This window comes from Armigeres subalbatus, chromosome 1 (assembly GCF_024139115.2).
Source record: "Armigeres subalbatus isolate Guangzhou_Male chromosome 1, GZ_Asu_2, whole genome shotgun sequence".
In the NCBI taxonomy this organism is placed as follows: domain Eukaryota; kingdom Metazoa; phylum Arthropoda; class Insecta; order Diptera; family Culicidae; genus Armigeres; species Armigeres subalbatus.
Window position 1 is genome coordinate 264,998,266 of NC_085139.1, and position 27,825 is coordinate 265,026,090.

General features: G+C 46.2%; 2 protein-coding genes across 4 annotated transcripts in view; one reads left to right on the forward strand and one right to left on the reverse strand.

The window, feature by feature from the left end:
• Positions 1 to 27,825, reverse strand: part of LOC134207309 (mucin-2) — a 630,356-nt gene that overhangs the window by 6,445 nt on the left and 596,086 nt on the right. The window lies entirely within an intron of this gene.
• On the forward strand, positions 18,388 to 20,295 carry LOC134213551 (uncharacterized). The gene is made up of 2 exons (XM_062692698.1): positions 18,388 to 18,977; positions 19,035 to 20,295. The coding sequence occupies exons 1-2, from the start codon at positions 18,442 to 18,444 to the stop codon at positions 20,107 to 20,109; spliced, it is 1,611 nt and encodes a 536-aa protein (XP_062548682.1). The 5' UTR covers positions 18,388 to 18,441; the 3' UTR covers positions 20,110 to 20,295.

Genomic DNA, 27,825 nt, shown 5'->3' on the forward strand with positions numbered 1-27,825 from the left:
AAATGATAGATTGAAAACGGATTGCATGAAAACGGATTTCCAGATAAACTTATATGGTTTATCATGGCAACAATGGATCGCGTGATGTTCATTTCATTTATTTAGTTAACATCTAAACAGATAACACTGAATCCACAATTTGACGCCACAATGCACGGTTCGAAGCCGCATCTCTCCATCCTCGGATACGCCCCACGCTCGCCAAGTCGTTTTGCACCTGGTCTGCCCATCTCGCTCGCTGCGCTCCACGCCGTCTCGTACCTGCCGGATCGGAAGCGAACACCATCTTTGCAGGGTTGCTGTCCGGCATTCTTGCAACATGTCCTGCCCATCGTACCCTTCCGGCTTTAGCTACCTTCTGGATACTGGGTTCGCCGTAGAGTTGGGCGAGATCATGGTTCATTCTTCGCCGCCACACACCGTCTTCTTGCACACCGCCAAAGATGGTCCTAAGCACCCGTCTCTCGAATACTCCGAGTGCTTGCAAGTCCTCTTCGAGCATTGTCCATGTTTCATGTTCGTAGAGGACAACCGGTCCTATAAGCGTCTTGTACATGACACATTTGGTGCGGTGGCGAATCTTTTTCGACCGCAGTTTCTTCTGGAGCCCGTAGTAGGCCCGACTTCCACAGATGATGCGCCTTCGTATTTCTCGACTAACGTTGTTGTCAGCCGTAAGCAAGGATCCGAGGTAGACGAATTCCTCGACCACCTCGAAGGTATCCCCGTCTATCGTAACACTGCTTCCCAGGCGGGCCCTGTCGCGCTCGGTTCCGCCCACAAGCATGTACTTTGTCTTTGACGCATTCACCACCAGTCCAACTTTTGTTGCTTCACGTTTCAGGCGGGTGTACAGTTCTGCCACCTTTGCAAATGTTCGGCCGACAATGTCCATGTCATCCGCGAAGTAAACAGGCACCAGTTTTGCACACCATCCACCGTTGCTTTGATCAGTCTGGTAAGCTTCCCAGGGAAGTTGTTCTCGTCCATAATTTTCCATAGCTCTACGCGATCTATACTGTCGTATGCCGCCTTGAAATCACAAGATCACACAATGAAATCACAACGAACAGATGGTGCGTTGGGACCTGGTATTCACGGCATTTTTGAAGGATTTGCCGTACAGTAAAGATCTGGTCCGTTGTCGAGCGGTCGTCAACGAAGCCGGCTTGATAACTTCCCACGAACTCGTTTACTAATGGTGACAGACGACGGAAGATGATCTGGGATATCACTTTGTAGGCGTCATTAAGGATGGTGATCGCTCGAAAGCTCTCACCCTCCAGTTTGTCGCCTTTCTTGTAGATGGGGCATATAACCCCTTCCTTCCACTCCTCCGGTAGCTGTTCGGTTTCCCAGATTCTAACTATCAGTTTGTGCAGGCAAGTGGCCAGCTTTTCTGGGCCCATCTTGATGAGCTCAGCTCCGATACCATCCTTACCAGCTGCTTTATTGGTCTTTAGCTGTTGAATGGCATCCTTAACTTCCCTCAAGGTGGGGGCTGGTTGGCTTCCATCGTCCGCTGAACTGACGTAGTCATCTCCTCCGCTGCCTTGACTTTCACTGCCTGTACTCTCAGCGCCATTCAAATGTTCCTCGTAGTGCTGCTTCCACCTTTCGATCACCAAACGTTCGTCCGTCAAGATGCTCCCATCCTTATCCCGGCACATTTTGGCTCGCGGCACGAAGCCTTTGCGGGATGCGTTGAGCTTCTGATGGAACTTGCGTGTAACTTGAGAACGGCACAGCTGTTCCATCTCCTCGCACTCCGCTTCTTCCAGGCGGCGTTTCTTCTCTTGAAAAAGGCGGGTCTGCTGTTTCCGCTTCCGTCTATAACGTTCCACGTTCTGCCGGGTACCTTGCTGCAGCGCGACCGCCCGCGCTGCGTCCTTCTCCTCCAGAATCTGTCTGCACTCTTCGTCGAACCAATCGTTCCGTCGACTTCGGCCCATGTACCCGACGTTGCTCTCCGCTGCGTCGTTAATGGCTGCTTTGACTGTATTCCAGCAGACCTCAAGAGGGGCCCCATCGAGCTCACCCTCTTCCGGCAACGCTGCCTCGAGATGCTGCGCGTATGCAGTGACGACATCAGGTTGCTTCACTCGCTCCACGTCGTACCGCGGCGGTCGTCGGTACCGAACATTGTTGATAACGGATAGTTTTGGGCGCAGTTTAACCACAGAGAACAGACGTTCATCTTCATTCGCTTGCTTGTGTAAAAGTTTGTACTGGCCATTTTAAAGTATGTCGTTATGCACCCGTTGCGCGGTGCTAGTGTGCTGATAAATATGGTTAGAATTGGCCGTGTTTTTCTTTTTAGCGCTAGTGTTCATTCCGAATTGCTCCTAAGCTCGCTCCTAGGTGGCATCACTACATTGTTTATGTAGTGTATGCCAACGCCATCACTTAGTGAAATTGAGTTTTTATGTCGGGCAGCCTGCGTTGGCGGCGCTGAGGTGCGATTTAAATCTTTACACACGTTTTTAACGAAATCTTGTTCGAGCATCCATGTCTGTTCTCTGTGGTTTAACCATCACCAGATAGTGGTCAGAGTCGATGTTAGCGCCACGATACGTCCTGACGTCGATAATGTCGGAGAAGTGCCGTCCATCAATCAGAACGTAGTCGATTTGTGATTCTGTCTGCAGTGGTGATCTCCAGGTGTACCGATACGGGAGGCTGTGTTGGAAGTAGGTGCTGCGAATGGCCATATTCTTGGAGGCGGCGAAATCAATTAGTCGTAGGCCGTTTTCGTTCGTCAGCCGGTGAGCGCTTTCCAATAGTCGGTCTAAACTCCTCCTCTTGGCCAACCTGAGCGTTCAAATCTCCTATGATGATTTTGACGTCGTGGCTTGGGCAGCTGTCGTACTCACGTTCCAGCTGCGCGTAGAATGCGTCCTTATCATCATCAGTGCTTCCGGAGTGTGGGCTATGGACGTTGATTATGCTGAAGTTGAAGAACCGGCCTTTGATCCTCAACTTGCACATTCTTTCATTGATCGGCCACCACCCGATCACGCGCCTTTGCTTATCGCCTATCACTATGAAAGCTGTTCCCAGCTCGTGTGTGTTGCCGCAGCTCTGGTAGATGGTATGATTACCTCTAAACATTCGCACCATTGATCCCTTCCAACAAACCTCCTGCAGCGCTACGATGCCGAATCCACGGTCCTTGAGCACATCGGCGAGTATGCGTGTGCTTCCGATGAAGTTGAGAGATTTGCAGTTCCACGAACCGAGTTTCCAATCGCTAGTCCCTTTTCGTCGCAGTGGTCTTCGCCGATGGTTCCGGTCCGTACTCTCTTGTTGATTGTTCGTTGCTTATGATTTTTTAAACGCTGGCTTGCAGGGCCTGACACCAAATCCCCTAAATTTCCGGAGGACCATGGTGCACAGTTTCACTTAGAGTCCCTCGCTGGCACTCGGACGATGATCAGCCGCCCCTAACATGGAGAACAGACGCTGTTGTGAGCCGATCCTGACATGGAGAACAGACGCTCAATAAGATTTGCACCTCCGGAGAGGAGCAAACCCCCCCTTCCCTGTCAGCATACGACCATAGTTCCCACCGGGGTTGGTTACCCGATCTTCCCTAAGGTTCCCTAAGGTGCTCAAACAACTTTTTGACCTTTAGTCACAGAGAACAGACATGGATGCTCGAACAAAATTTCGTTAAAAACGTGTGTAAAGATTTAAATCGCACCTCAGCGCCGCCAACGCAGGCTGCCCGACATAAAAACTCAATTTCACTAAGTGATGGCGTTGGCATACACTACATAAACAATGTAGTGATGCCACCTAGGAGCGAGCTTAGGAGCAATTCGGAATGAACACTAGCGCTAAAAAGAAAAACACGGCCAATTCTAACCATATTTATCAGCACACTAGCACCGCGCAACGGGTGCATAACGACATACTTTAAAATGGCCAGTACAAACTTTTACACAAGCAAGCGAATGAAGATGAACGTCTGTTCTCTTGTTACATTGGATACGGCACTCACATTTCGCATACACTATAACGACATGATCTCTACAGCCAGCCGGCAGCTCGGGTTTATTTTCAAAATAACTACTTGATACCAGGCAAAGTTTGCCTGGTAAACTTATTTATCTGAACTCCAGAACAATTTGGAGAACCTAGCCCATCTGCATCAAACTAATTTGCATACAATAGGCTTTGATTGATAATTTTGGTTCGATATCGTGACGAGTTAACCTGGTAGGCTAACTCCGGAACAATTTGGAGAAGGCAGCAAAATAAAATTTTCACGAAGAATCAGAAATTTTCCATTAAAAAATAGGAAATGGTCAATAAAGAAATCAGAGAATGGGCAATAAATAAATATAAAATTTGTACAAATAATGCAAAAGTTCCATAAACAATTAAGAATTTTCCACAAAACAAAATCAAATTTCCAAAAACAAATACAAAAAAGGAATCATTTATGGAAAATTGCTTTTTTTTATTTATGGAAATTTTCAATTTTTTTATTGATTTTTTTTCATTTTCTGTGGAAAGTTTTAGCTTTTTGTGCAGACGTGTTTCCGATTGCGCTCTTGGAAAGTCAAGTGATCGATTCTTCTTCTTCTTATTGGCGCATTACATCCCCACACTGGGACAGAGCCGCCTCGCAGCTTAGTGTTCATTAAGCACTTCCACAGTTATTAATTGCGAGGTTTCTAAGCCAAGTTACCATTTTTGCATTCGTATATCATGAGGCTAACACGATGATACTTTTATGCCCAGGGAAGTCGAGACAATTTCCAATTTGAAAATTGCCTAGACCGGCACCGGGAATCGAACCCAGCCACCCTCAGCATGGTCTTGCTTTGTAACCGCGCGTCTTACCGCACGGCTAAGGAGGGCCCGGAGTGATCGATTACAGTGGTTAAAGTTTGCTTCCGTCCGTGCCAGGTCGCGCGTTTTGATGATCCGCGATAAGGCTTCGTATTGAATATAAGACTTTTCCGGTGAAGCCATCATTCGAAAAGGTTCACGGCTTTTGCCGCACGGTACTCGACCTGAAGAAAGAAAAACTGTTGAGACTACAGTGCCACAGAGGTGAACAATGTGCATTCGTCGTCTATTCAAACCTCTCGCTATCTTAGTCGTGTCTGCTGCCGATAGAATTGCTTCGAACGGCCCTTACGGAAACCATACTGGTTGCTAGATAAGCCACCAGCACACTCTGAATAAGCCGACAATCTATTCAGGATAACTTGCTTTAGCAGCTTTCCAGCTGTGTCGAGTAGGTAAATTGGTCTGTATGCCGAAGGGTCTCCCGGCTATTTGCCAAGCTTCGGTAATAGCACCAATTTCTGCCGCTTCCAGCGATCAGGGAAGTTTCCTTTGTCCATGCATCTTTGGAGGCAGCTCCTGAACCTATCTGGATCAGCAAGAATGGCATGTCGAAGGACCAGGGTTGGCATGATATCCGGGCCTGGTGCCTTATTGAGCTTAAGTTTTCTTGCAGCTACGATAAGCTCCTCGTTAATCACAAGCGGTAGTACGTCAACTGACTCGTACGGGTAGCGGGCCAGTTCGATGATTCATGTCTCGGAAACAACCCTTCGACTATTCTGGCCAACATATCCGGGAATTTCTCAGGAGGCGTGCTGTTAGTCCTAGCCGTCACCTCACCATCCTGTATGCGTCTCCCCATGGACGGATCGTTTGCCATCCTGTACAGCTGTTCAAAGTAGGCTCTCTTACTACATTTATTCTCGTAGTTCAGAGCTCTGCTCGCTGTCTGGAATACCCGGCGTCTGTCGACCTTTTCAGCGTCTGTTCTGGCACGTTGCACTCTTCTTTTAGCTCGAAGACAGGTTCTACGAAGATCTGCGATTGTGTCTGACCACCAGTACGCTCCTCCTAGGCATCGAGTTCTACTTCAGCAGGTACAATACGATACTAGAACGGACATGCTGACGGGATGCGTTTCTCCGTTAACTGTAAACGGAATTCCGATTCAACGTTATTTTGATGCCGCCGATGCTTACATAGTCGAAAAACATAACAGAAAAATAGAAAACATGCATGTTGTAATTTGGTGCATACAGCGCCGTAGCGTGAGGTTGGCCAGGTTGGCCCCCGCCAAGGGCGCCAGGCCTCAGGGGGCGCCGAGATCAAGATTTCAGCTTTGAGGAATAGATCAGAATTATAAGTTAAGGGGCAATCAATAACAAACCGACTACAAAACCTAAAATGGTAAAGATATAAATTAGAAAATATTTTATATATCAACATGTCAAATGGCTTTTCCGGTCACTGAGAGTCATCCGTTTACTAGTTTAAAGTTATTTAGATTCAAGCGATTCCCTCAGAGGCTACAGCCATAATAATCCCGGTTTCGGAAGGCATTTTATTCAGACAAACTATTTATTTGAGTTTAGAAAAATGGCCATTATGGCCGAATTTAATCCAATTGCATTTCGGATTCAAATAGACCAAAAACTTATACAAGTTCATATATGTGAATAAACAAAACGAAGTCGTTGAATATTTGGTGAATAGTAATAATTTGACATATTCCAAATGGGTTTGGTGGTCATATGGCTACCACTTCTGCCCCATACGCAGGAGGGCGTGGGTTCAATCACAGGCCCGTTTCATGCCTCCTACTTTATATTTTTCTATATATTTCTCATGTTCTATCAATAGCTCATATAGCTCCTTTATCTATTTTCTCTATTTTGAGCTTATTTAAAACAAAATCTCGAACATTTTACCACCTAATTTAGCTGTCTAAGTGGTAATGTGTTAAATATGGTCTAACATTCTATTTTCTCAAGCACGTGATTTCAAGCGTAACCCACAGTATCGAAGTGTGTGTGTTGTTTACCAGCCGATGATTACGACTCAAATTGATAGCGTATGGCTATTGCGTCAAATGCTACACTTTGACAGAGCAATTGAGTTCAACAACTTAGTTGAATCCAATTGGCTTGCCTCCAGGAATTCTGAATGCAATCCACCAGGGATTCCGTTGTGAATGTACAAGATAATCCAATCCTTCAGGTATTCCTTGAAGAATCATCCAGCCATTCCGAAGGAAATCCTCAGGGGATGTTGAAGCAAATCTTCGAGGGATCCCGAAGCAAATCATCGAAGGATTTCGAAGCAAATCATCGAATGATTCAAAAGCAATTCATCAAGGGATTCCGAAGTAAATCGTCGAGGGGGTCCGAACTTAATCTTCGAGGAATTCCGAAGCAAACCGTCGATGTATCTCCGGAGCGAATTGTCGAATGATTCCGAAGCAATTCGTCGAGAGATTTCGAAGCAAATCATTAAGGGATTCCGAGGCAAAACGTCGAGAGACTCCGAAATGAATATTCAAGGGGTGCTGAACCAAATCGTCGAAGTACTCTGAAACAAATCCGGAGGCATTTCGAAGCAAATTAACGAGAGATTCTGAGGCAAATCCTCCATGGATTATGGAGGGTATCCCCATAGATTCCCAAGGGTATCCCTCAACGATACCGAAAGAAATCCAGTCTGAGTTCATCTGGATTCCGGTTGGAATACTTCGATGATTCTGAAAGGAATTCTTTAGAAATTTCAAAAAGAAATTTTCTCGGATGCTGATGGCAATTGTGGAGATTATCAATCTGCTAGGCAAGCGGAAATCTGCTAGCAAACTGTCACTCCAGTCCGTGATGGTTGACCACATGTCCTTGACTGCTGGAAAAGTACCACGATTGCTTTGATTGATATATTGGTGGCTCTCCGTTGTTGTTCATATCAAGCTTGCTTTGATGCTATCAAATCAATGAATTATTGGCAGTGGCTGATTTTCTACTCGCCGCTGCCACATCCAGGCGCTATAGTATATGCGTAAAATAGCCAGCATGAGTTAACCGTCAGAAAATTGTATGGCGAAAGACATCTAATGCGGGTTTTCTCAAAATTAGGAGCTTTTCATGAAAAAATATTTGGTACCGGTTATGTAGGAAGGTGTCCGCTACTACGCCTACCAAATATTTTTTCGATGAAGGTGATTATTTTCGAGATATTAATCCTTAGATGCTTTTCGCCATACTGATTTTCGAAAGTTAACTCCTAGTGTGCCGCTGTAAGCACGCTCAAAGCAGGCGATTCATTAGATATTGACTTTTAATAATTACGCCAAGTGCAATTTCACTGCCACACAGGAATCTTTCTTAGAAATGAGAAACAAGCTTATTTGTTTCCACTCATTTCATTATGATAGGGTGAATATGGGAAATAACTCTTTTGTCTTCAATTTTTTTCAGTAATTTATTATGCTATATCTTGAAAATTGATATCACTGCTAACTAATCCTAGGGGGGGCTATTTTTTCTAGGGTGGGCTAAGTCCCCCCCCTTGCCTTCTCTTATTTACGCCAATGACTATTCGCATCTTGTAAACAACCTAAGATCCGTGTTATCCCAGTCCGGAAAAATTGAAATAATAAAACCCCTTACCTTCAGGGTTATCAGTCGAAATTTCTCCTGATTGCATGAAGCCATTTTTTTTAGAAATTTAGTAGAACAGATGTTCGGAGGCTCCACGTCCCATGTTACAGAAACGAAATATATCATTCTGAACCTGGCCAATATTTTCCAAATGATATCTACTCGGGCAGTATCCGGCTGTAAGGCCAGTAAATATGCAATGAGCTCTTTTAGTGAGCTCCAAGAGCATTTCGTTTACTTAAACATTGGGAATTATAAATCTATTATTTCACTTAGTAAGAAAGGGGCGCCTAAAAAGGTTTCGCCAAGGGCGCTGAGAGTCCACGCTACGGCTCTGGGTGCATACGTCATTTTGTCAGATTACGGCAGTTAAGGTCACCAACCAATTTTTAAAGTACTCGCGTTTTCAAGGGCACACCATTCGATACGGAAGCAACGCACAACTGCCATTTTTATTTTTTCACGCATGCTGGGACGAAAACTGATTTCCGTCAGGAGTGACCTTAAGAGGTGGATGGGACTGTTGCGCACAGAGAACAGACATGGAGGCTCGAACAAAATTTCTTGCAAAACATGTGTAAACAAACACACCGAACCTCAACGCCATCGACGTCGACATTGCAACTCACAATCTCATTTTGACAACACGATGGCGCTGGTATGCTCTTGCATGCATAACGACACTAGCGCACAGTGGCATTTTTTGATGACGCTAGCGCTGATTATGCACGGGATACCGGCGACATTCCAAAGTAATTTCAAAATGAACAGTAAAAAGTTATCACAACATGGCAAGTGGAGCTTCAACGTCTGTTCTCTGTGTGTTGCGTTACAAATTGTTACGGTTTGTCTAGGGGTGGGTGGGTTTGTTCAGTTCTGATACGAGTAACATTTATGATAATAAACAGTATTATTATGTACTATGTAGAAAGTTGAGGTAGAGTTCACTAAAAATAAAAATTTATATTTTTTTGTAAAATTTTCGTAAAACGTTATTCGTTACTGATAGAGGTGGGTGGGTATAAAGAAAATCAGTCTTCACGAAAACATGAGCGGCGCTGAGCTTGTGTGCAGTTTTTGCCAGTGCATGTTCATCCTGAGCGCGCGCTCTCTTTCAAGCTCGTGTTCACCGTCAACATTGAACATGGGTGCGAAAAATGAACGCGGTGCGGTTCAGCTCAGGCTCGAGCTCAAGCTCAAAACTTGGGCTGTGTGTTTAGGCTGTGTGCTCATGGAGCATGCTGTGTGCTCAGACTGTGTGCTTAGGCTGCTGTAAACTGAGGCTGTGAGCGTAGGTTGTGGGCCGAGCGTGAAGCATCATGATTGTGCGGCAGTGCGGCACGTTTCATATGCGGCATATATAGTTGAGGTTGAAGGCAAAAAACGATTCGGAGCAGGATGCCTTTATTGGGGCCTTGATTCAGAGTTTGTAGATGACAAGATATAGTTTTAGCATTTGTAGATAAACATGGCAGCATTGATTATTTTACGATATAAGTAAAATATACAATATTTTATTGCTCTATGTTAAACGATATGCAAGATTTTATTGCTTGAATATTTTTCAAATGTGTGCATCTGACCTTGATAGAAATGAGTAGAAGTATGCGCAAACCTAAATCTCACTGTACAGAATATTTAAGATTTATTATTCATATCATGAATTTTTATTTTTGTTTTTCATGAAGATTTATCAGAAGCATTTGAAAACTACTTTCTAAAAACTGGTCTATATGGAAGCATTGGTGTTCTTTTTCTTTATGATTCTTCTCTCGGTTGTAAATCCCTTAGTATGTGGAGAGCGTGTTATGTTTTATTTATTAAAGATTGTAGAAAATAAACCGAAGCTTGGAACTAACTCACATTCACATAAAAAAATAAGTGTGTTAGCAAAGATACACATAATATTATTATTTCTGTTATTAAAACTATTAAACTCAATTGGGGAGATGAATGAAACGCATACAATCTTTCCAGAAAAACAAAAACCGTAAAAATGTTCAATAAACGGCAAAAAAATTAAATAAAAGCCACCAACATGTTTCGGTCTAAGATGTTTTTGGGTGGAAAACATTCTCGACACTCTGGGCATAGTTTATTCATTGTGTTTATCGCAAATGATAAAAAATACACCTTCATTCAATGGCAGGCAAGCTTTCAAATAATAACTGTGTAATGTAAATGCTAATAGGTGCTAATAGGGAACACTAAGTTGGGAACTAATAAGGAAAATAGCAGTTGGAATAAAAATTCATTGAGAAAGAGAAGAAGATATCCGGAGACGAGCCAGCCTCGGGCTGAAAGTCTCCTTAATAAAGACACAAAAAAAAAAAAAAAAAAAAAAAAAGAAGAAGATATTTCGATAATGTTGACTATGGGTCAACCTATTTTATTTTCCACAAACTTTTATTATATTGAACATATTGAATAGTAGAGCGGAGGACCAGTTGGACTGTACCCCCAATTTCCGTCCGCAACGTTTATAACTCGGCCGTCTTCCAACCATATGACTTAATTTTTTGTACATCACTAGAAATCTGCAAATGCTAACTGCGTACTAGAATCCAAGTAATTCAGTTCTAATGCGCCCAAGTAATAAGCTTTGCGGACGGGAATGGTTGGTGCTGCCCTAATGGTCCGATAGCCTAATACAAAAAGTCCGTGATTTAAGATTCTTGCAGTAGTTTTCAGTAATTCCGGTTTCACACGGATACTTAATCAATCGTTATGTAAATACTTCTGATCGTTGTTGTTTGCAAAAGTGTTGGCCAATATCGGGAACTTGTGCGGCATTTTAAAATATGACCGTGTGCCTAACCGTTTGAATCAATACACTGAAGTCAGTTTTCACACGGACAATATCCCGTATACGTATAGGATACGTATATCCCGAAAACCGCATAAAAAACTACTTAATCGAAAACAGTTTTTTTTTTTGCGATTTCCACTTATACAACGCGAATCCACGTAAAAAGCGACCCCAGTATACACATTCATAATAATACTATTTTTACTTGTGTTAAGAAGTGTCAGTGCAAGTTAATTGGACTTGAAAAGCAAATTATATCAAACTTATATAGGGGAAAAGACGGCTTTGGCAGGTTTTGTTCTATTATTGGCAGGGGGGTTTTTGTCGACCGAATTTTATGAAATTTGGCCACAATATTCTTTGATATGCAAAGAATGTTTAGGCCAAATTTGAGCATAATCAGTCATAAAAAACCCCCCTGACAATAATAGAACAAAACCTGCCAAAGCCGTCATTCCCCTATCGAATTTTTCACCTTTTTCGATGTCGAAGAAGAAGGAGAAAGATAATATTTAAAAATATGACACAAGAAAGCAATCACATTAAATTTGGAACTCTAAAAGTAATTTTATTTTGATTTATCACACTTGATACACAGAATAAGAAAAGTCCAACTCCGAAGTGCTAACCGTTTTAAAATAAATTGATTTTTGAATTTTCGGGAAGAGTTTTTAAAATATCCTCGTATGCTTTGCGGCCCATTTTTTTTTTTTTTTGAATAGCATCTTTCTGCTTCTCTTTTATGCAACATCAAAAAGCCAATACCTCAGCAGTATGAAACACTTGAATAGATCGATTTTAAACTGCTGTACTGCTCTAGGCGTCAACTGCCCAGATATCAAAATTAGTTTCTCACTGAAAATATATAAGAAATTCCTCAAACAATGATGGTTATTTAAAATATGACTGAAATATACTATCACCTGAAAAGGCGAAGTACTTTAAAATAGCTTTCTTCTATGCTACACAAGACGTTGAAGTTTTGACAAACCAAACCGTGCATCAATAAACAAATGCTCAGTTTATCGCAGAAGTTAACATAATTTTCTTTTTACTTTTACTTATCATAGAACCAATGAAATTCAATTCTATAAAACTAAAGTTTGATATGAACATCAAAGTCACATACCAAAATGATAAGCCAAGCTCAAACCAATGTCTGTGGATTGGAACCAATGTTTTGTACCGTGCTCAAAGCGGCGCTCACAGCCGCGCTGAAAACATCAATGTTCGAGCGCCGCTGTGAGCGCGGTGCAAAACATGAGCATCCAACCTGCGCTCGTGTTCATGTTCATTTTTACGAGTGCACGTTCGAGCCCGAAGCGAATGTTCATTCGAGTGCGGCAGCATGGATAAACATCTGCGCGGGGCTGCACCTTGAAGACTGAAGAAAATGTTACAAACAAGTCATAGAGGGATGGGTGAGGGTTCGAGTCTGTGTTTTTTTGCGTTGTGAAATTTGTGAATGAGTCTCAACCATTACGAACGGCATAGAATAATACGACTCGATACAATAAGGGACCGACTGTTTACTTTGATGACATTTACTTCCAGGGTGCAGCAGCCGTAAAAAGTGTAGACAACAACCTTCCGTGCATCATGTTTACGGTACTCGTCACTGAGTGGCGATACCGGCGTTTCTATCTGTGTTGTTAAGCCTGCTACTCTATGTTCTGAGATTTTCACATTTTCCACCATGAGCTCATGGAAGAATGGTAGTTGGAAATCGATAAAATGTATGGGAAAATCAAGTATTTTGCAAATTTATGGAAAATGGAAGTGTTTTAGAAGAAAGTAGTGATAAGGAATGAAGTATGAGGTGAAAAGATTATCTCCTGCACTTAGTTTGCACTGATTGGTAGTTTTATAGTGATGAAATTTCGATTTTACTACCACTGAAAAAACGCCATCTCTTGCATTAATCGTTTTGACTGGTACCTTATTGGCTACGAACTAGGAGATGAATAAAATAATAACTATTGGAAGCTTGGAACATGGAACAGGACAGAAAGTGTGGAAAACAGGGCACCGAGTGGCTACCTTCTATCAAAGCAGGTGCACCACCAACGAGATGGAAACCGGCTCCATAGTTTTAGGCAAGATGCGCAAACGCGTGATTGGGAGGCAGCCAATCAACGCAAGGATGTGCAAGCTGAGGATAAAAGGCCGATTCTTCAACCACAGACAAACAGACGTAACACTAGAGAAATTATCATCGACAATGACTTCAACGATCAATCACAGAGAACAGACATGGATGCTCGAACAAAATTTCGTTAAAAACGTGTGTAAAGATTTAAATCGCATCACAGCGCCGCCAACGCAGGCTGCCCGACATAAAAACTCATTCTCACCAAGTGATGGCGTTGGCATATACTACATAAACAATGTAGTGCTGCCACCTAGGAGCGAGCCTAGGAGCAATTTGGAATGAGCACTAGCGCTAAAAAGTAAAACACGGCAAATTTTAACCAAATTTATCAGCACACTAGCACCGCGCAACGGGGGCATAACGACATACTTCAGAATGATCAGTACAAAAATTTAACACAAGCACGCGAATGAAGATGAACGTCTGTTCTCTGTGGATCAATTTGAATTTGATTGATTGCGCGTTTCACAACTAGAGGCGCTAGCGTCGTAATCCTTCGAGTTTGACATTTCACTCCAGCGCCTTCTGGTGACCATGTCATACGAAACATTGTTTCGTGTAACATGCTCGCAAGATGGTGGTAGAGGAGTTGAGCGATGGATTTTTCGAAAAAATGTTCAAGCTGTTACGTCTGTTTGTCTGTGCTTCAACTATGGCATCATCAACGTGCACTGCTCACGTGAAGGGGGACCCGACTACGAGAAAGAAGCATTCTCTGTACAGCTGGAGCAGACATACGATAGATGCCCACTGCGAGACATCAAAATTGTCATCGGTGACATAAACGCTCAGTTAGGAAGGGAGGAAATGTATAGACCGGTTATCGGACCGAATAGTCTGCATAAGGTCCGTCGCGGCACAAGATGGTAGACTAGCCCAAGACTACGCGCAGCAACTGGAATTGGCACTCGCAACGGAAGAGCAGCTAGGCGCAGCATCTCCACAGAGAACAGACGTTGAAGCTGAAGTCGCTATGTTGTGATAACTTTTTACTGTTCATTTTGAAATACTTTGGAATGTCGCCGTTATCCCGTGCTGAATCAGCGCCAGCGTCATCAAAAAATGCCACTGTGCGCTAGAGTGGTTATGCATACAAGAGCATACCAGCGCCATCGTGTTGTCAAAATGAGATTGTAAGTTGCAATGTCGACGTCGATGGCATTGAGGTTCGGTTAGTTTGTTTACACAAGTTTTGCGAGAAATTTTGTTCGAGCCTCCATGTCTGTTCTCTGTGGCATCTCTTGAAGATGGCTGGAGAGATATTCGCCCCGTCATTGGAAGCACCGCAACCGCAGCACTAGGGACGGTGCCTCCGGATCAGAGAAACGAATGGTATGACGGCGAATGTGAGCAGTTAGTTGTGGAGAAGAATGCAGCATGGGCGAAATTGTTGCAACACCGCACGAGGGCGAACGAGACACGATACAAACGGGCGCGGAACAGACAAAACTCGATTTTTCGGAGGAAAAAGCGCCAGCAGGAAAATCGAGACCGTGAAGAAACGGAGGAACTGTACCGCGCTAAAAACGCACGAAAGTTCTATGAGAATTTGTACCGTTCATGTAAGGGCCACGTGCCACAGTCCGATATGTATAAGGACATAAACGGGAACCTTCTTACAAACCAGCGTGAGGTGACCCAAAGGTGGCAGCAGCACTACGAAGAGCACCTGGATGACGATATGGCAGACAACGGTGGCGGTATGGTAATGAACCTAGGAGTACGCGCGCAGGACATGCAACTTCCGGCTCCGAATCTCTAGGAAATCCAAGAGGAGATCGGCCGGCTGAAAAACAACAAAGCCCCTGGAGTTGACTAACTAAAAGGAGAGCTGTTTATACACGATGGTGAGTCACTGGCTAGAGCGCAGCACTGGCTGATTACAAGGTTTGGAAGGATGAGGTTCTGCCGCAGGAGTGGATGGAAGGTGCCGTGTGTCCCATCTACAAAAAAGGCGATAAGCTGGATTGTAGCAACTACCGCGCAATCACATTGCTGAACGCCGCCTACAAGGTACTCTCAAAAATTTTATGCCGTCGACTAGCACCAATTGCTAGAGAGTTCATGGGGCATTACCAGGCGGGATTTATGGATGAACGCTCCACCACGGACCAGGTGTTCGCCATTCGCCAAGTACTGCAGAAATGCCGCGAATACAACGTGCCCACACCATCTATTCATCGACTTCAAAGCCGCATATGATACAATCGATCGGGACCAGCTATGGCAGCCAATGCACGAAAACGGATTTCCGGATAAACTGACACGGTTGATCAAAGCGACGATGGATCGGGTGATGTGCGTAGTTCAAGTTTCAGGGGCATTCTCGAGTCCCTTCGAAACCCGCAGAGGGTTACGGCAAGGTCTTTCGTGTCTGCTATTCAACATCGCTTTGGAAGGGGTAATACGAAGAGCAGGGATTAACACGAGTGGTACAATTTTCAATAAGTCCGTCCAGCTATTTGGCTTCGCCGACGACATAGATATTATGGCACGTAACTTTGAGAAGATGGAGGAAGCCTACATCAGACTGAAAAGCGAAGCTAAACGGATTGGACTAGTCATCAACACGTCGAAGACGAAGTACATGATAGGAAGAGGCTCAAGAGAGGTCAATGTGAGCCACCCACCACGAGTTTCTATCGGTGGTGACGAAATCGAGGTGGTTGAAGAATTCGTGTACTTGGGCTCATTGGTGACCGCCGATAACGATACCAGCAGAGAAATTCGGAGACGCATAGTGGCTGAAAATCGTACGTACTTTGGACTCTGCAAGACGCTCCGATCGAATAGAGTTCGCCGCCGTACCAAACTGACTATCTACAAAACGCTTATAAGACCGGTAGTTCTCTACGGACACGAGATCTGGACGATGCTCGTGGAGGACCAACGCGCACTGGGAGTTTTCGAAAGGAAAGTGTTGCGTACCATCTATGGTGGGGTGCAGATGGCGGACGGTACGTGGAGGGGCGAATGAACCACGAGTTGCATCAGCTGTTGGGAGAACCATCCATCGTTCACACCGCGAAAATCGGAAGACTGCGGTGGGCCGGGCACGTAGCCAGAATGTCGGACAGTAATCCGGTGAAAATGGTTCTCGACAACGATCCGACGGGAACAAGAAGGCGAGGTGCACAGCGGGCAAGGTGGATCGATCAGGTGGAGGACGACTTGCGGACCCTCCGCAGACTGCGTGGTTGGCGAAGTGCAGCCATGGACCGAGCTGAATGGAGAAGTCTTTTATGTGCAGCACAGGCCACTCCGGCCTTAGTCTGATGATAAATAAAATTAATAAAGCGACAAATGCTCTATGGATTAGTAAACGAACTTTTGGTAGGCAAGCCGAAAATGATCCATTGGATATATTCAGCTATAGTAAAACCAAGAATTACCTATGGTTCGTTGGTCTGGTGGCCAAAGACGAAAGAGAAGAATGCTCAGATGAAGCTCGAAAAACTTCAACGATTAGCGACTATCTCAATTACAGGTGCAATGAGCAGTACACCATCGAGTGCACTAAATGCTCTACTGCACATGCTTCCTCTGCATCAAATTGTACAATTAGAAGCTGAAAAGATTGCCTTGAGGATCAGAAGATCCGAAAACCTCTTATGAGGTGACCTTAAGGGTCATCTTAGCATTCTAAAAAACTTCAGTATAAGCTCCTTAGTAATAAGCAATGAGGACTGGATGGAGAAAATGTACAATTTCAATAGACTGTTCAAAGTAATTGATCCTGGGCGCAATACATGGTTGAATGGAGGACCAACACTTCGTTCAGGATCAATTACGTTTTATACTGACGGTTCAAAATTGAACAACCAAGTGGAAGCAGGAGTTACTGGCCCTGGGATAGACAAATCGATTCTTGCACTTCAAAACAAGTTTGGTAATGCATTCAGTCCCTCCAAAAATTGTCTTGTCTGAACCAAGTCAATCTATATTGGGTTCCAGGACACTGTGGAATAGATGGTAACGAAAAAGCCGATATGCTGGCGAGACTCGGATCATCAAGTCGGGATACAGGACCGGAACCTTTTTGCAGCTTACCAACTTCTTCTCTTCGTATGGAGCTGAAGGTATGGGAATCTATGAAAATAGAAACCAATTTTAGGAACGCAACTAATGCCAGGCAATCGAAACGCTTTATCACTCCAAATGTTTACATGACTCGCAACATCTTAGAATTATCTAAAAGAGACCTAAGCACTTATACGGGTCTCATTATAGGTCATTGTCCGAGTCGATATCATTTGAAGCTTATAGGGAAACTTCAAAATGATCTATGTCGCTTCTGTGACACAGAAAAAGAAGACTCGGAGCATCTGTTATGCCGTTGTCTGGCAATTTTTCGAACAAGACAAAAGTTTTCACCAAGGGACTTATAGAACCACTTGAGCTTGGTAGAACAAATCCCAATTCGGTGGTGAATTTCATTCGAAAAGCTGAGCCGTGTTGGGGAGAAGCTGTTAGTCAAACAATGGCAATCACTCCCAATAGCGATACGCCATAGTGACATAGCTAGAAAAAAGGGGAATATATCACAATAGATCAAAAAAAAATACCCGACAAGGAAAAAAAATAATTGTGTTCTTTTCAGTATAATCGTTAATCGTAATTTATCTTTGAAAACTAACCTATTACAGCAATCAAGGTATCGTGTCCCAATTGTTCTAGCTAGCCAGGATAAATACATCTATCTTCATCTGTTTGGATAATTTTGATTCAACCTGTCTGCATCCGTAAAGTGCTCAATGGTCCATTGAGAATCCAATTGCATTGAAACCCACCCGGCAGCATCGACCAGTTTGGTTTGAAATGCAAACAGTGAATGCAACGTAGACAGCAATCGCATTCTTAGTCACTGCTCGCATCGCATTATTTGTCTCTCTGCTTATCTTTGCTTGGGTTGGAGACCTATATCGTGTGAGTGCGGGGTACTGAGCCCTTCAAGTGACTTGTTGAGTGTTCTCCAGGTCCAGCAACTATCGTTCAGTTTCATCCTCACCTTTGTTCGACACAGTTTGTATCGCGATAAAATGTTCCACCAGTTCGACACTAGCTCCAAATCATGGATTTCGCGTCATCCACCTACGGTTATTGATCCGGAAGCTAACCTGGGCCAACTGATACTAACCGTGCTTGATCGCAACCCGGAGAAGACGCTTCAAATCGATGCCGATACAGGCCGGGAGATGACGGCCGCGCAGATGCGCCTCCGAGCGATACGCGTGGCGCAGAACTTAACGGCGCTTGGATTTCGCAAGGGGGACATGGCGGCGGTTGTCTGTTCAAACAGTGAAAATCTTGCGCCGCTGGTGCTCGGTCTGTGGATGGTGGGCATTCCGTTCATAAGCCTTCCGGTGGGGTTCAACGGAGACGATTTGGGCCATTTGATGGGGCTGGTTCAACCGAAACTCGTATTCTGTGACGACGCCGTGCATAAGATGACACTGGAAGGCATTGGCAAAGGACTAAAGATGAAGCCTGTGGTGTTCGCCGTGGAGAGCGAGATGGAGAGTATAAGGAAGGTGGATGAACTGTTGGAGGTAACTGGGAAGGAGGAGGAGTTTGTGTGAGTAGTTTGCTAAGTAACTCAGTTAACAGTGGCTTAACTCAAGATTTATGATAGGCCGCAACACCACGGGGACATGCGCGATTTGATCGGCATAATTTTGTGCACGTCTGGAACAACTGGCCGACCGAAGGGTGTTGCTGTATCACAGGCTCATATCGCTGTCGTGTTGGGGCGGCCGGTGAAGCAAAACGATTCTGATCTGGTGTTCAACTTTAGTCCACTGTATTGGGGAACGGGACTGTTTGCGCTGTTGAACTCGATTTCCACCGGAACGACCCGAATTGTGACGAGGAATTCTTTCAGCGAAGAAGGCTTCTACGATGTTTTGAGCAAGTTTCGACCAACACTCTTTTTCACGCCACCGTCTCACGCTATTCTGCTGCTGGAGCATCCGCGAGTGAAGGAAGCTGATTTCAGCTGTTTGAAGAGCTGGAGTTTGAGCGGAAGCATTGCTTCACCGCAGTTGAGAAAACGTATCGAGGAGAAACTCAGCAATGGAACAACCGTAAATAGTTACGCTTCGTCGGAAATTGGACTGATTGCGATGGATGCGATACGGAAGAAAGAAGGCAGCGTTGGGCTGTTGATGCCACATTTGAATGCGAAGGTAGTCGATGAAAATGGAAAAGCGGTGGGTCCTAGAGAACAGGGGGAGCTGTTGTTGAAGACTTCGATTCCCTTCATGGGGTACTACAATGATGAGGAAGCCAATCGTGAGCTGATGACCGAAGATGGTTGGATTCGAACCGGCGATATTGGATATTTGGATGAAGAAGCATTCGTATATCTGATTGACAGGAAAAAGGATGTGATTAAGTATCGGGGCTATCAGATGTCACCGATCGATTTGGAGGCAATCGTAGAGAAGATTGAAGGCGTTCAGCAAGTCTGCGTGGTGGGCGTTCCGGAAATGGATGGAACATCGGATTTGGCTACGGCAGTGATTGTGAGACGGAACGGCAGCACTTTGACGGAGGAAGAGGTTGTTAAACAAGTAGAGGAGCAAGTGTCGGACCATAAACGGTTGCGTGGAGGAGTTTTCTTCTGGGAAGAATTGCCGTTGTCTTCAACGGGAAAAGTGCTCAGAAGAGATGTCAAGCAGCTGTTGATTGAGGCGAGTCTCTTATAAAATAGTAACTATTTATGGTGGTCAGCAATGGTCCTGAGATTACACAAAGTTAAATTATTACAAATAAACATATTCTAATGTCATGAAGATGCCACATTTTCTCATCTTGAGGTGTAAATTAAATATATTTGAGTCAAAATAAAATGGTAGAATTTGCTGCGAAAACGAGCAAAGAAATTTTCTTGATGGATTAGAATGAATTGTAACAATTTCTACTAAGCGCAACTAGCTAATGTTTATCATTTATATAAGAGTAAAATCAATGATGATAGAAATTAATTCATTTCAATCAAAATTATTATCTTATATTCCGGGTATTCATCATCCGGATTGGAAATGAATTACTATCTTCGTCGGGGGTGAGAATGTGTCAGCGCCCTCACCGACAGTCTTGAGGTCGGATAAAAAAATCGTTCAGAAAGGTCTCTTATAATTCAGTTTTCTTGTCCTCAGGTACATTTAAATCTATTCTACAAGCATTATTTCTGTTCCAGAGATAACTTTCCCTTTTACGATTCAACTTAAAAACTACCGCAATTGTCTTTTCATATTTTTACTCAGATTTTTTGCATGGCATTCTACGATGACAACACCAAATATCTGGATTTTGTTTCAGTGTTTCGAAGATTTTCAAGCTGGCGGTAGAACTTTGACAGCTGCGGAAGAACTTTGCGGAATCCGCAAAATGGAAAATTTTGAAAAGATCCGCAATATATGTAGTTGAAACAGTATCCCATTGTTAGATTTGTGCATAGCACAACATATGAAACCATTTCCTTAGGTGGGATTTGAATCCGCGACCCTAGTATGCTAGGCAGATGCTTTCCCAACTCAGCTACGTTATACAGTGATGAACTTTAAATCAAATTAAAAAAAATCACTCCAATAAAGTTTAAACACAAACAGCTACGAGCTACGAAGGTCCTCCGTCATCCTCCACATGGGTCCACATTCCCATTAGTTGAAAAAACTTGCCTCAAGTTGCGAGTAGAGAAAAGTAACAAATGAAAAATGAGTAGAGAGAATTGCGAAATGTGAAGCGAGAAGTGGGAAATGAGACATTTCTCACTTCACATGAGGAAAAGGACAAGTCAAAGGTGAATTAAGTGAGAAGTAAAATTTGTGAAGTGAGATGTGAGAAGTGATAATTCCAAAGTGAACAGTTCAAATTGAAACGTGAGAAATGAACAGTGAAAACTGAGATGTGGTTAGGAAAAAAGTAAGAAATGAGAAGTGAGAAGGGAAAAAGAAGAAGTGGGCAGTAAAAAGTGAAAATAGACAATTAGAAAGTGAAAAGTGTGAATTGAGAAGAATAAAATGAGAAGTAAGAAGTGAAAATTGAAAAATTGGCTGACCCGGCGAACTTACTTTCCAACATCTCGCTACTTGACATTGACACTTCCTTCCCTTATATGAAATCTCATTTCTCGCTTCTCGTTTCTCACTTTACACTACTTCCTACTAACTTTTCATTTCTCACTTGTCACTGCTCACTTCTCACTTCTCACTTGTTACTGTACACATCTCGGAAGCCTCCTTCCAAGAGGCTCGGAAGCCTCCTTCCAAGAGGCTCGGAAGCCTCCTTCCAAGAGGCTCGGAAGCCTCCTTCCAAGAGGCTCGGAAGCCTCCTTCCAAGAGGCTCGGAAGCCTCCTTCCAAGAGGCTCGGAAGCCTCCTTCCAAGAGGCTCGAAGCCTCCTTCAAGAGGCTCAGAGCCTCCTTCCAAGAGGCTCCGGGAAGCCTCCTTCCAAGAGGCTCAGGAAGCCTCCTCCAAGAGGCTCAGGAAGCCTCCTTCCAAGAGGCTCAGGGAAGCCCTCCTTCCAAGAGGCTCCGGAAGGCCTCCTTCCAAGAGGCTCGGAAGCCTCCTTCCAAGAGGCTCAGGAAGCCTCCTTCCAAGAGGCTCAGAGCCTCCTTCCAAGAGGCCCGGACGCCTCCTCCAAGAGGCTCGGAAGCCTCCTTCAAGAGGCTCGGAAGCCCCCTTCAAGAGGCTCGGAAGCCCCCTTCAAGAGGCTCGGAAGCCTCCTTCCAAGAGGCTCGGAAGCCTCCTTCCAAGAGGCTCAAGCCTCCTTCCAAGAGGCTCAAGCCTCCTTCCAAGAGGCTCAAGCCTCCTTCCAAGAGGCCTGGAAGCCTCCTTCCAAGAGGCTCGGAAGCCTCCTTCCAAGAGGCTCAAGCCTCCTTCCAAGAGGCTCAGGAAGCCTCCTTCCAAGAGGCTCAGAGCCTCCTTCCAAGAGGCCTGGAAGCCTCCTTCCAAGAGGCCCGGAAGCCTCCTTCCAAGAGGCTGGAAGCCTCCTCCAAGAGGCTCAGGAAGCCTCCTCCAAGAGGCTCGGAAGCCTCCTTCCAAGAGGCCTGGAAGCCTCCTTCCAAGAGGCCTGGAAGCCTCCTTCCAAGAGGCTCAGGCCCTCCTTCCAAGAGGCCTGGAAGCCAGCCTCCTTCCAAGAGGCTCTGGAAGCCTCCTTCCAAGAGGCTCAGGAAGCCTCCTCCAAGAGGCTCGGAAGCCTCCTTCCAAGAGCCTCAGAGCTCAAGCCTCCTTCCAAGAGGCTCAGGAAGCCTCCTTCCAAGAGGCTCAGGAAGCCTCCTTCCAAGAGGCTCAGAAGCCTCCTTCCAAGAGGCTCAGAAGCCTCCTTCCAAGAGGCTCTGGAAGCCTCCTTCCAAGAGGCTCAGAAGCCTCCTTCCAAGAGGCTGGAAGCCTCCTTCCAATAGGCCTGGAAGCCTCTTTCCAAGAGGCTCAGAAGCCTCCTTCCAAGAGCCTCAGAAGCCTCCTTCCAAGAGGCTCGGAAGCCTCCTTCCAAGAGGCTCGGAAGCCTCCTTCCAAGAGGCCCGGAAGCCTCCTTTCAAGAGGCTCGGAAGCCTCCTTCCAAGAGGCCCGGAAGCCTCCTTCCAAGAGGCTCGGAAGCCTCCTTCCAAGAGGCTCGGAAGCCTCCTTCCAAGAGCTCAGAGCCTCCTTCAAGAGGCTCAGGAAGCCTCCTTCCAAGAGGCTCGGAAGCCTCCTTCCAAGAGGCTCAAGCCTCCTTCCAAGAGGCTCAGAAGCCTCCTTCCAAGAGGCTCGGAAGCCTCCTTCCAAGAGGCCTCCTGAAAGCCTCCTTCCAGAGGCTCAGGCCTCCTCCAAGAGGCTCAGAAGCCTCCTTCCAAGAGGCTCAGGCCTCCTTCCAAGAGGCTCAGAGCCTCCTTCCAAGAGGCTCAGAGCCTCCTTCCAAGAGGCTCGGAAGCCTCCTTCCAAGAGGCCCGGAAGCCTCCTTCCAAGAGGCCTGGAAGCCTCCTTCCAAGAGGCTCAGAGCCTCCTTCCAAGAGGCTCAGAAGCCTCCTTCCAAGAGGCTCAGGAAGCCTCCTTCCAAGAGGCCTGGAAGCCTCCTTCCAAGAGGCTCAAGCCTCCTTCCAAGAGGCTCAGGAAGCCTCCTTCCAAGAGGCTCAGGAAGCCTCCTTCCAAGAGGCTCGGAAGCCTCCTTCCAAGAGGCTCAGGAAGCCTCCTTCCAAGAGGCTCAGGCCTCCTTCCAAGAGGCTCGGAAGCCTCCTTCCAAGAGGCTCAGAAGCCTCCTTCCAAGAGGCTCAGAAGCCTCCTTCCAAGAGGCTCAGGAAGCCTCCTTCCAAGAGGCTCAGAGCCTCCTTCCAAGAGGCTCAGGAAGCCTCCTTCCAAGAGGCTCAGAGCCTCCTTCCAAGAGGCTCAGGAAGCCTCCTTCCAAGAGGCTCAGGCCTCCTTCCAAGAGGCTCAGGAAGCCTCCTTCCAAGAGGCTCAGGAAGCCTCCTTCCAAGAGGCTCAGAAGCCTCCTTCCAAGAGGCTCGGAAGCCTCCTCCAAGAGGCTCAGAGCCTCCTTTCAAGAGGCTCAGGAAGCCTCCTTTCAAGAGGCTCAGAAGCCTCCTTTCAAGAGGCTCAAGCCTCCTTTCAAGAGGCTCAGGAAGCCTCCTTTCCAAGAGGCTCAGGCCTCCTTTCAAGAGGCTCAGGAAGCCTCCTTTCAAGAGGCTCAGAAGCCTCCTTTCAAGAGGCTCAAGCCTCCTTTCAAGAGGCTCAGAAGCCTCCTTTCAAGAGCTCAGAGCCTCCTTTCAAGAGGCTCAGAAGCCTCCTTTCAAGAGGCTCAAGCCTCCTTTCAAGAGGCTCAGAAGCCTCCTTTCAAGAGGCTCAGGCCTCCTTTCAAGAGGCTCAGGAAGCCTCCTTTCAAGAGGCTCAGAAGCCTTTATTCAAGAGGCTCAGAAGCCTCCATTCAAGAGGCTCAGAAGCCTCCTTTCAAGAGGCTCAGAAGCCTCCATTCAAGAGGCTCAGAAGCCTCCTTTCAAGAGGCTTAGAAGCCTCCATTCAAGAGGCTCAGAAGCTTCCATTCAAGAGGCTCGGAAGCCTCCTTCCAAGAGGCTCAGAAGCCTCCTATCAGAAGCCTCATTTCAAGAGGCTCAGAAGCCTCCATTCAAGAGGCTCAGAAGCCTAATTTCAAGAGGCTCAGAAGCCTCATTTCAAAAAGCTCCGAAGCCTCCTTTCAAGAGGCTCAGAAGCCTCCTTTCAAGAGGCTCAGAACCCTCCCTTCAAGAGGCTCAAAAGCCTCCTTTCAAGAGGCTCCAGAGCCTCCTTTCAAGAGGCTCAGAAGCCTCCTTTCAAGAGGCTCGGAAGCCTCCTTTCAAGAGGCTCAGAAGCCTCCTTTCAAGAGGCTCAGAAGCCTCCTTTCAAGAGGCTCAGAAGCCTCCTTTCAAGAGGCTCAGAAGCCTCCTTTCAAGAGGCTCAGGCCTCCTTTCAAGAGGCTCAGAAGCCTCCTTTCAAGAGGCTCGGAAGCCTCCTTTCAAGAGGCTCAGGAAGCCTCCTTTCAAGAGGCCTCAGAAGCCTCCTTTCAAGAGGCTCAGAAGCCTCCTTTCAAGAGGCTTGGAAGCCTCCTTTCAAGAGGCTCAGGAAGCCTCCTTTCAAGAGGCTCGGAAGCCTCCTTTCCAAGAGGCTCAGAAGCCTCCTTTCAAGAGGCTCAGAGCCTCCTTTCAAGAGGCTCAGAGCCTCCTTTCAAGAGGCTCAGGAAGCCTCCTTTCAAGAGGCTCAGGAAGCCTCCTTTCAAGAGGCTCAGAAGCCTCCTTTCAAGAGGCTCAGAAGCCTCCTTTCAAGAGGCCTGGAAGCCTCCTTTCAAGAGGCTCAGGCCTCCTTTCAAGAGGCTCAGGAAGCCTCCTTTCAAGAGCTCAGAAGCCTCCTTTCAAGAGGCTCAGAAGCCTCCTTTCAAGAGGCTCAGGAAGCCTCCTTTCAAGAGCTCAGAGCCTCCTTTCAAGAGGCTCAGAAGCCTCCTTTCAAGAGGCTTGGAAGCCTCCTTTCAAGAGGCTCAGAAGCCTCCTTTCAAGAGGCTCAGGCCTCCTTTCAAGAGGCTCAGGAAGCCTCCTTTCAAGAGGCTCAGAAGCCTCCTTTCAAGAGGCTCAGAAGCCTCCTTTCAAGAGGCTCAGGCCTCCTTTCAAGAGGCTCAGAGCCTCCTTTCAAGAGGCTCTGGAAGCCTCCTTTCAAGAGGCTCAGAGCCTCCTTTCAAGAGGCTCAGAAGCCTCCTTTCAAGAGCTCAGAAGCCTCCTTTCAAAAGCTCAGAGCCTCCTTTCAAGGCTCAGAAGCCTCCTTTCAAGAGGCTCAAAAGCCTCCTTTCAAGAGGCTCAGAAGCCTCCTTTCAAGAGGCTCAGAGCCTCCTTTCAAGAGGCTCAGGAAGCCTCCTTTCAAGAGGCTGGAAGCCTCCTTTCAAGAGGCTCAGGAAGCCTCCTTTCAAGAGGCTCAGAAGCCTCCTTTCAAGAGGCTCAGGCCTCCTTTCAAGAGGCTCAGAAGCCTCCTTTCAAGAGGCTCAGAAGCCTCCTTTCAAGAGGCCTCAGAAGCCTCCTTTCAAGAGGCTCAGAAGCCTCCTTTCAAGAAGGCTCTGGAAGCCTCCTTTCAAGAGGCTCAGAAGCCTCCTTTCAAGAGGCTCAGGAAGCCTCCTTTCAAGAGGCTCAGGAAGCCTCCTTTCAAGAGGCTCAGAGCCTCCTTTCAAGAGGCTCAGAAGCCTCCTTTCAAGAGGCTCAGAAGCCTCCTTTCAAGAGGCTCAGGAAAGCCTCCTTTCAAGAGGCTCAGAAGCCTCCTTTCAAGAGGCTCAGAAGCCTCCTTTCAAGAGGCTCAGAAGCCTCCTTTCAAGAGGCTCAGGAAGCCTCCTTTCAAGAGGCTCAGAAGCCTCCTTTCAAGAGGCTCAGGAAAGCCTCCTTTCAAGAGGCTCAGAAGCCTCCTTTCAAGAGGCTCAGAAGCCTCCTTTCAAGAGGCTCAGAGCCTCCTTTCAAGAGGCTCAGGAAGCCTCCTTTCAAGAGGCTCAGAGCCTCCTTTCAAGAGGCTCGGAAGCCTCCTTTCAAGAGCTCAGAGCCTCCTTTCAAGAGGCCTGGAAGCCTCCTTTCAAGAGGCTCAGGAAGCCTCCTTTCAAGAGGCTCAGAGCCTCCTTTCAAGAGGCTCAGAAGCCTCCTTTCAAGAGGCTCAGGAAGCCTCCTTTCAAGAGGCTCAGAGCCTCCTTTCAAGAGGCTCAGAGCCTCCTTTCAAGAGGCTCAGAAGCCTCCTTTCAAGAGGCTCAAAGCCTCCTTTCAAGAGGCTCAGGAAGCCTCCTTTCAAGAGGCTCAGGAAGCCTCCTTTCAAGAGGCTCAGGAAGCCTCCTTTCAAGAGGCTCAAGCCTCCTTTCAAGAGGCTCAGAGCCTCCTTTCAAGAGGCTCAGGCCTCCTTTCAAGAGGTTCAGAGGCTCGGAAGCCTTCTTTCAAGAGGCTTCGGAAGCCTTCTTTCAAGAGGCTCAGGAAGCCTTCTTTCAAAGAGGCTGGAAGCCTTCTTTCAAGAGGCTCAGAGCCTTCTTTCAAGAGGCTCAGAGCCTCCTTTCAAGAGGCTCAGAAGCCTCCTTTCAAGAGGCTCAGGAAGCCTCCTTCAAGAGGCTCAGAGCCTCCTTTCAAGAGGCTAAGAAGTCTCCTTTCAAGAGACTCGGAAGCCTCCTTTCAAGAGGTTCGGAAGCCTTCTTTCAAGAGGCACGGAAGCCTTCTTTCAAGAGGCTCAGAGCCTTCTTTCAAGAGGCTCAGAGCCTCCTTCCAAGAGGCTCAGAAGCCTCCTTTCAAGAGCTCAGAAGCCTCCTTTCAAGAGGCTCAGAGCCTCCTTTCAAGAGCTCAGGAAGCCTCCTTTCAAGAGGCTCAGAAGCCTCCTTTCAAGAGGCTCGAGCCTCCTTTCAAGAGGCTCAGAAGCCTCCTTTCAAGAGGCTCAAGCCTCCTTTCAAGAGAGCTCAAAGCCTCCTTTCAAGAAGGCTCAGGAAGCCTCCTTTCAAGAGGCTCAGGAAGCCTCCTTTCAAGAGCTCAGAGCCTCCTTTCAAGAGGCTCAGAAGCCTCCTTTCAAGAGGCTCAGAAGACTTCTTTCAAGAGGCTCAGAAGCGTTCATTCAAAAGGCTCACAAGCCTCTTTTCGAGAGGCTCGAAAGTCTCCTTTCAAGAGGCTCGAAAGCCTCCTTTCAAGAGGCTCAGAAGCCTTCTTTCAAGAGGCTCAGAAGCCTTCATTCAAGAGGTTCGGAAGGCTCCTTTCAAGAGACTCAGAAGTCTACTTTCAAGAAGCTCAGAAATCTCCTTTCAAGAGGCTCGGAAGCCTCCTTTCAAGAGGCTCGGAAGCCTCCTTTCAAGAGGCTCGGAAGCCTTCTTTCAAGAGGCTCGGAAGCCTCCTTTCAAGAGGCTCGGAAGCCTCCTTTCAAGAGGTTCGGAAGCCTCCTTTCAAGAGCCTTTCGGAAGCCTCCTTCAAGAGACAATACTTTTTCTGAA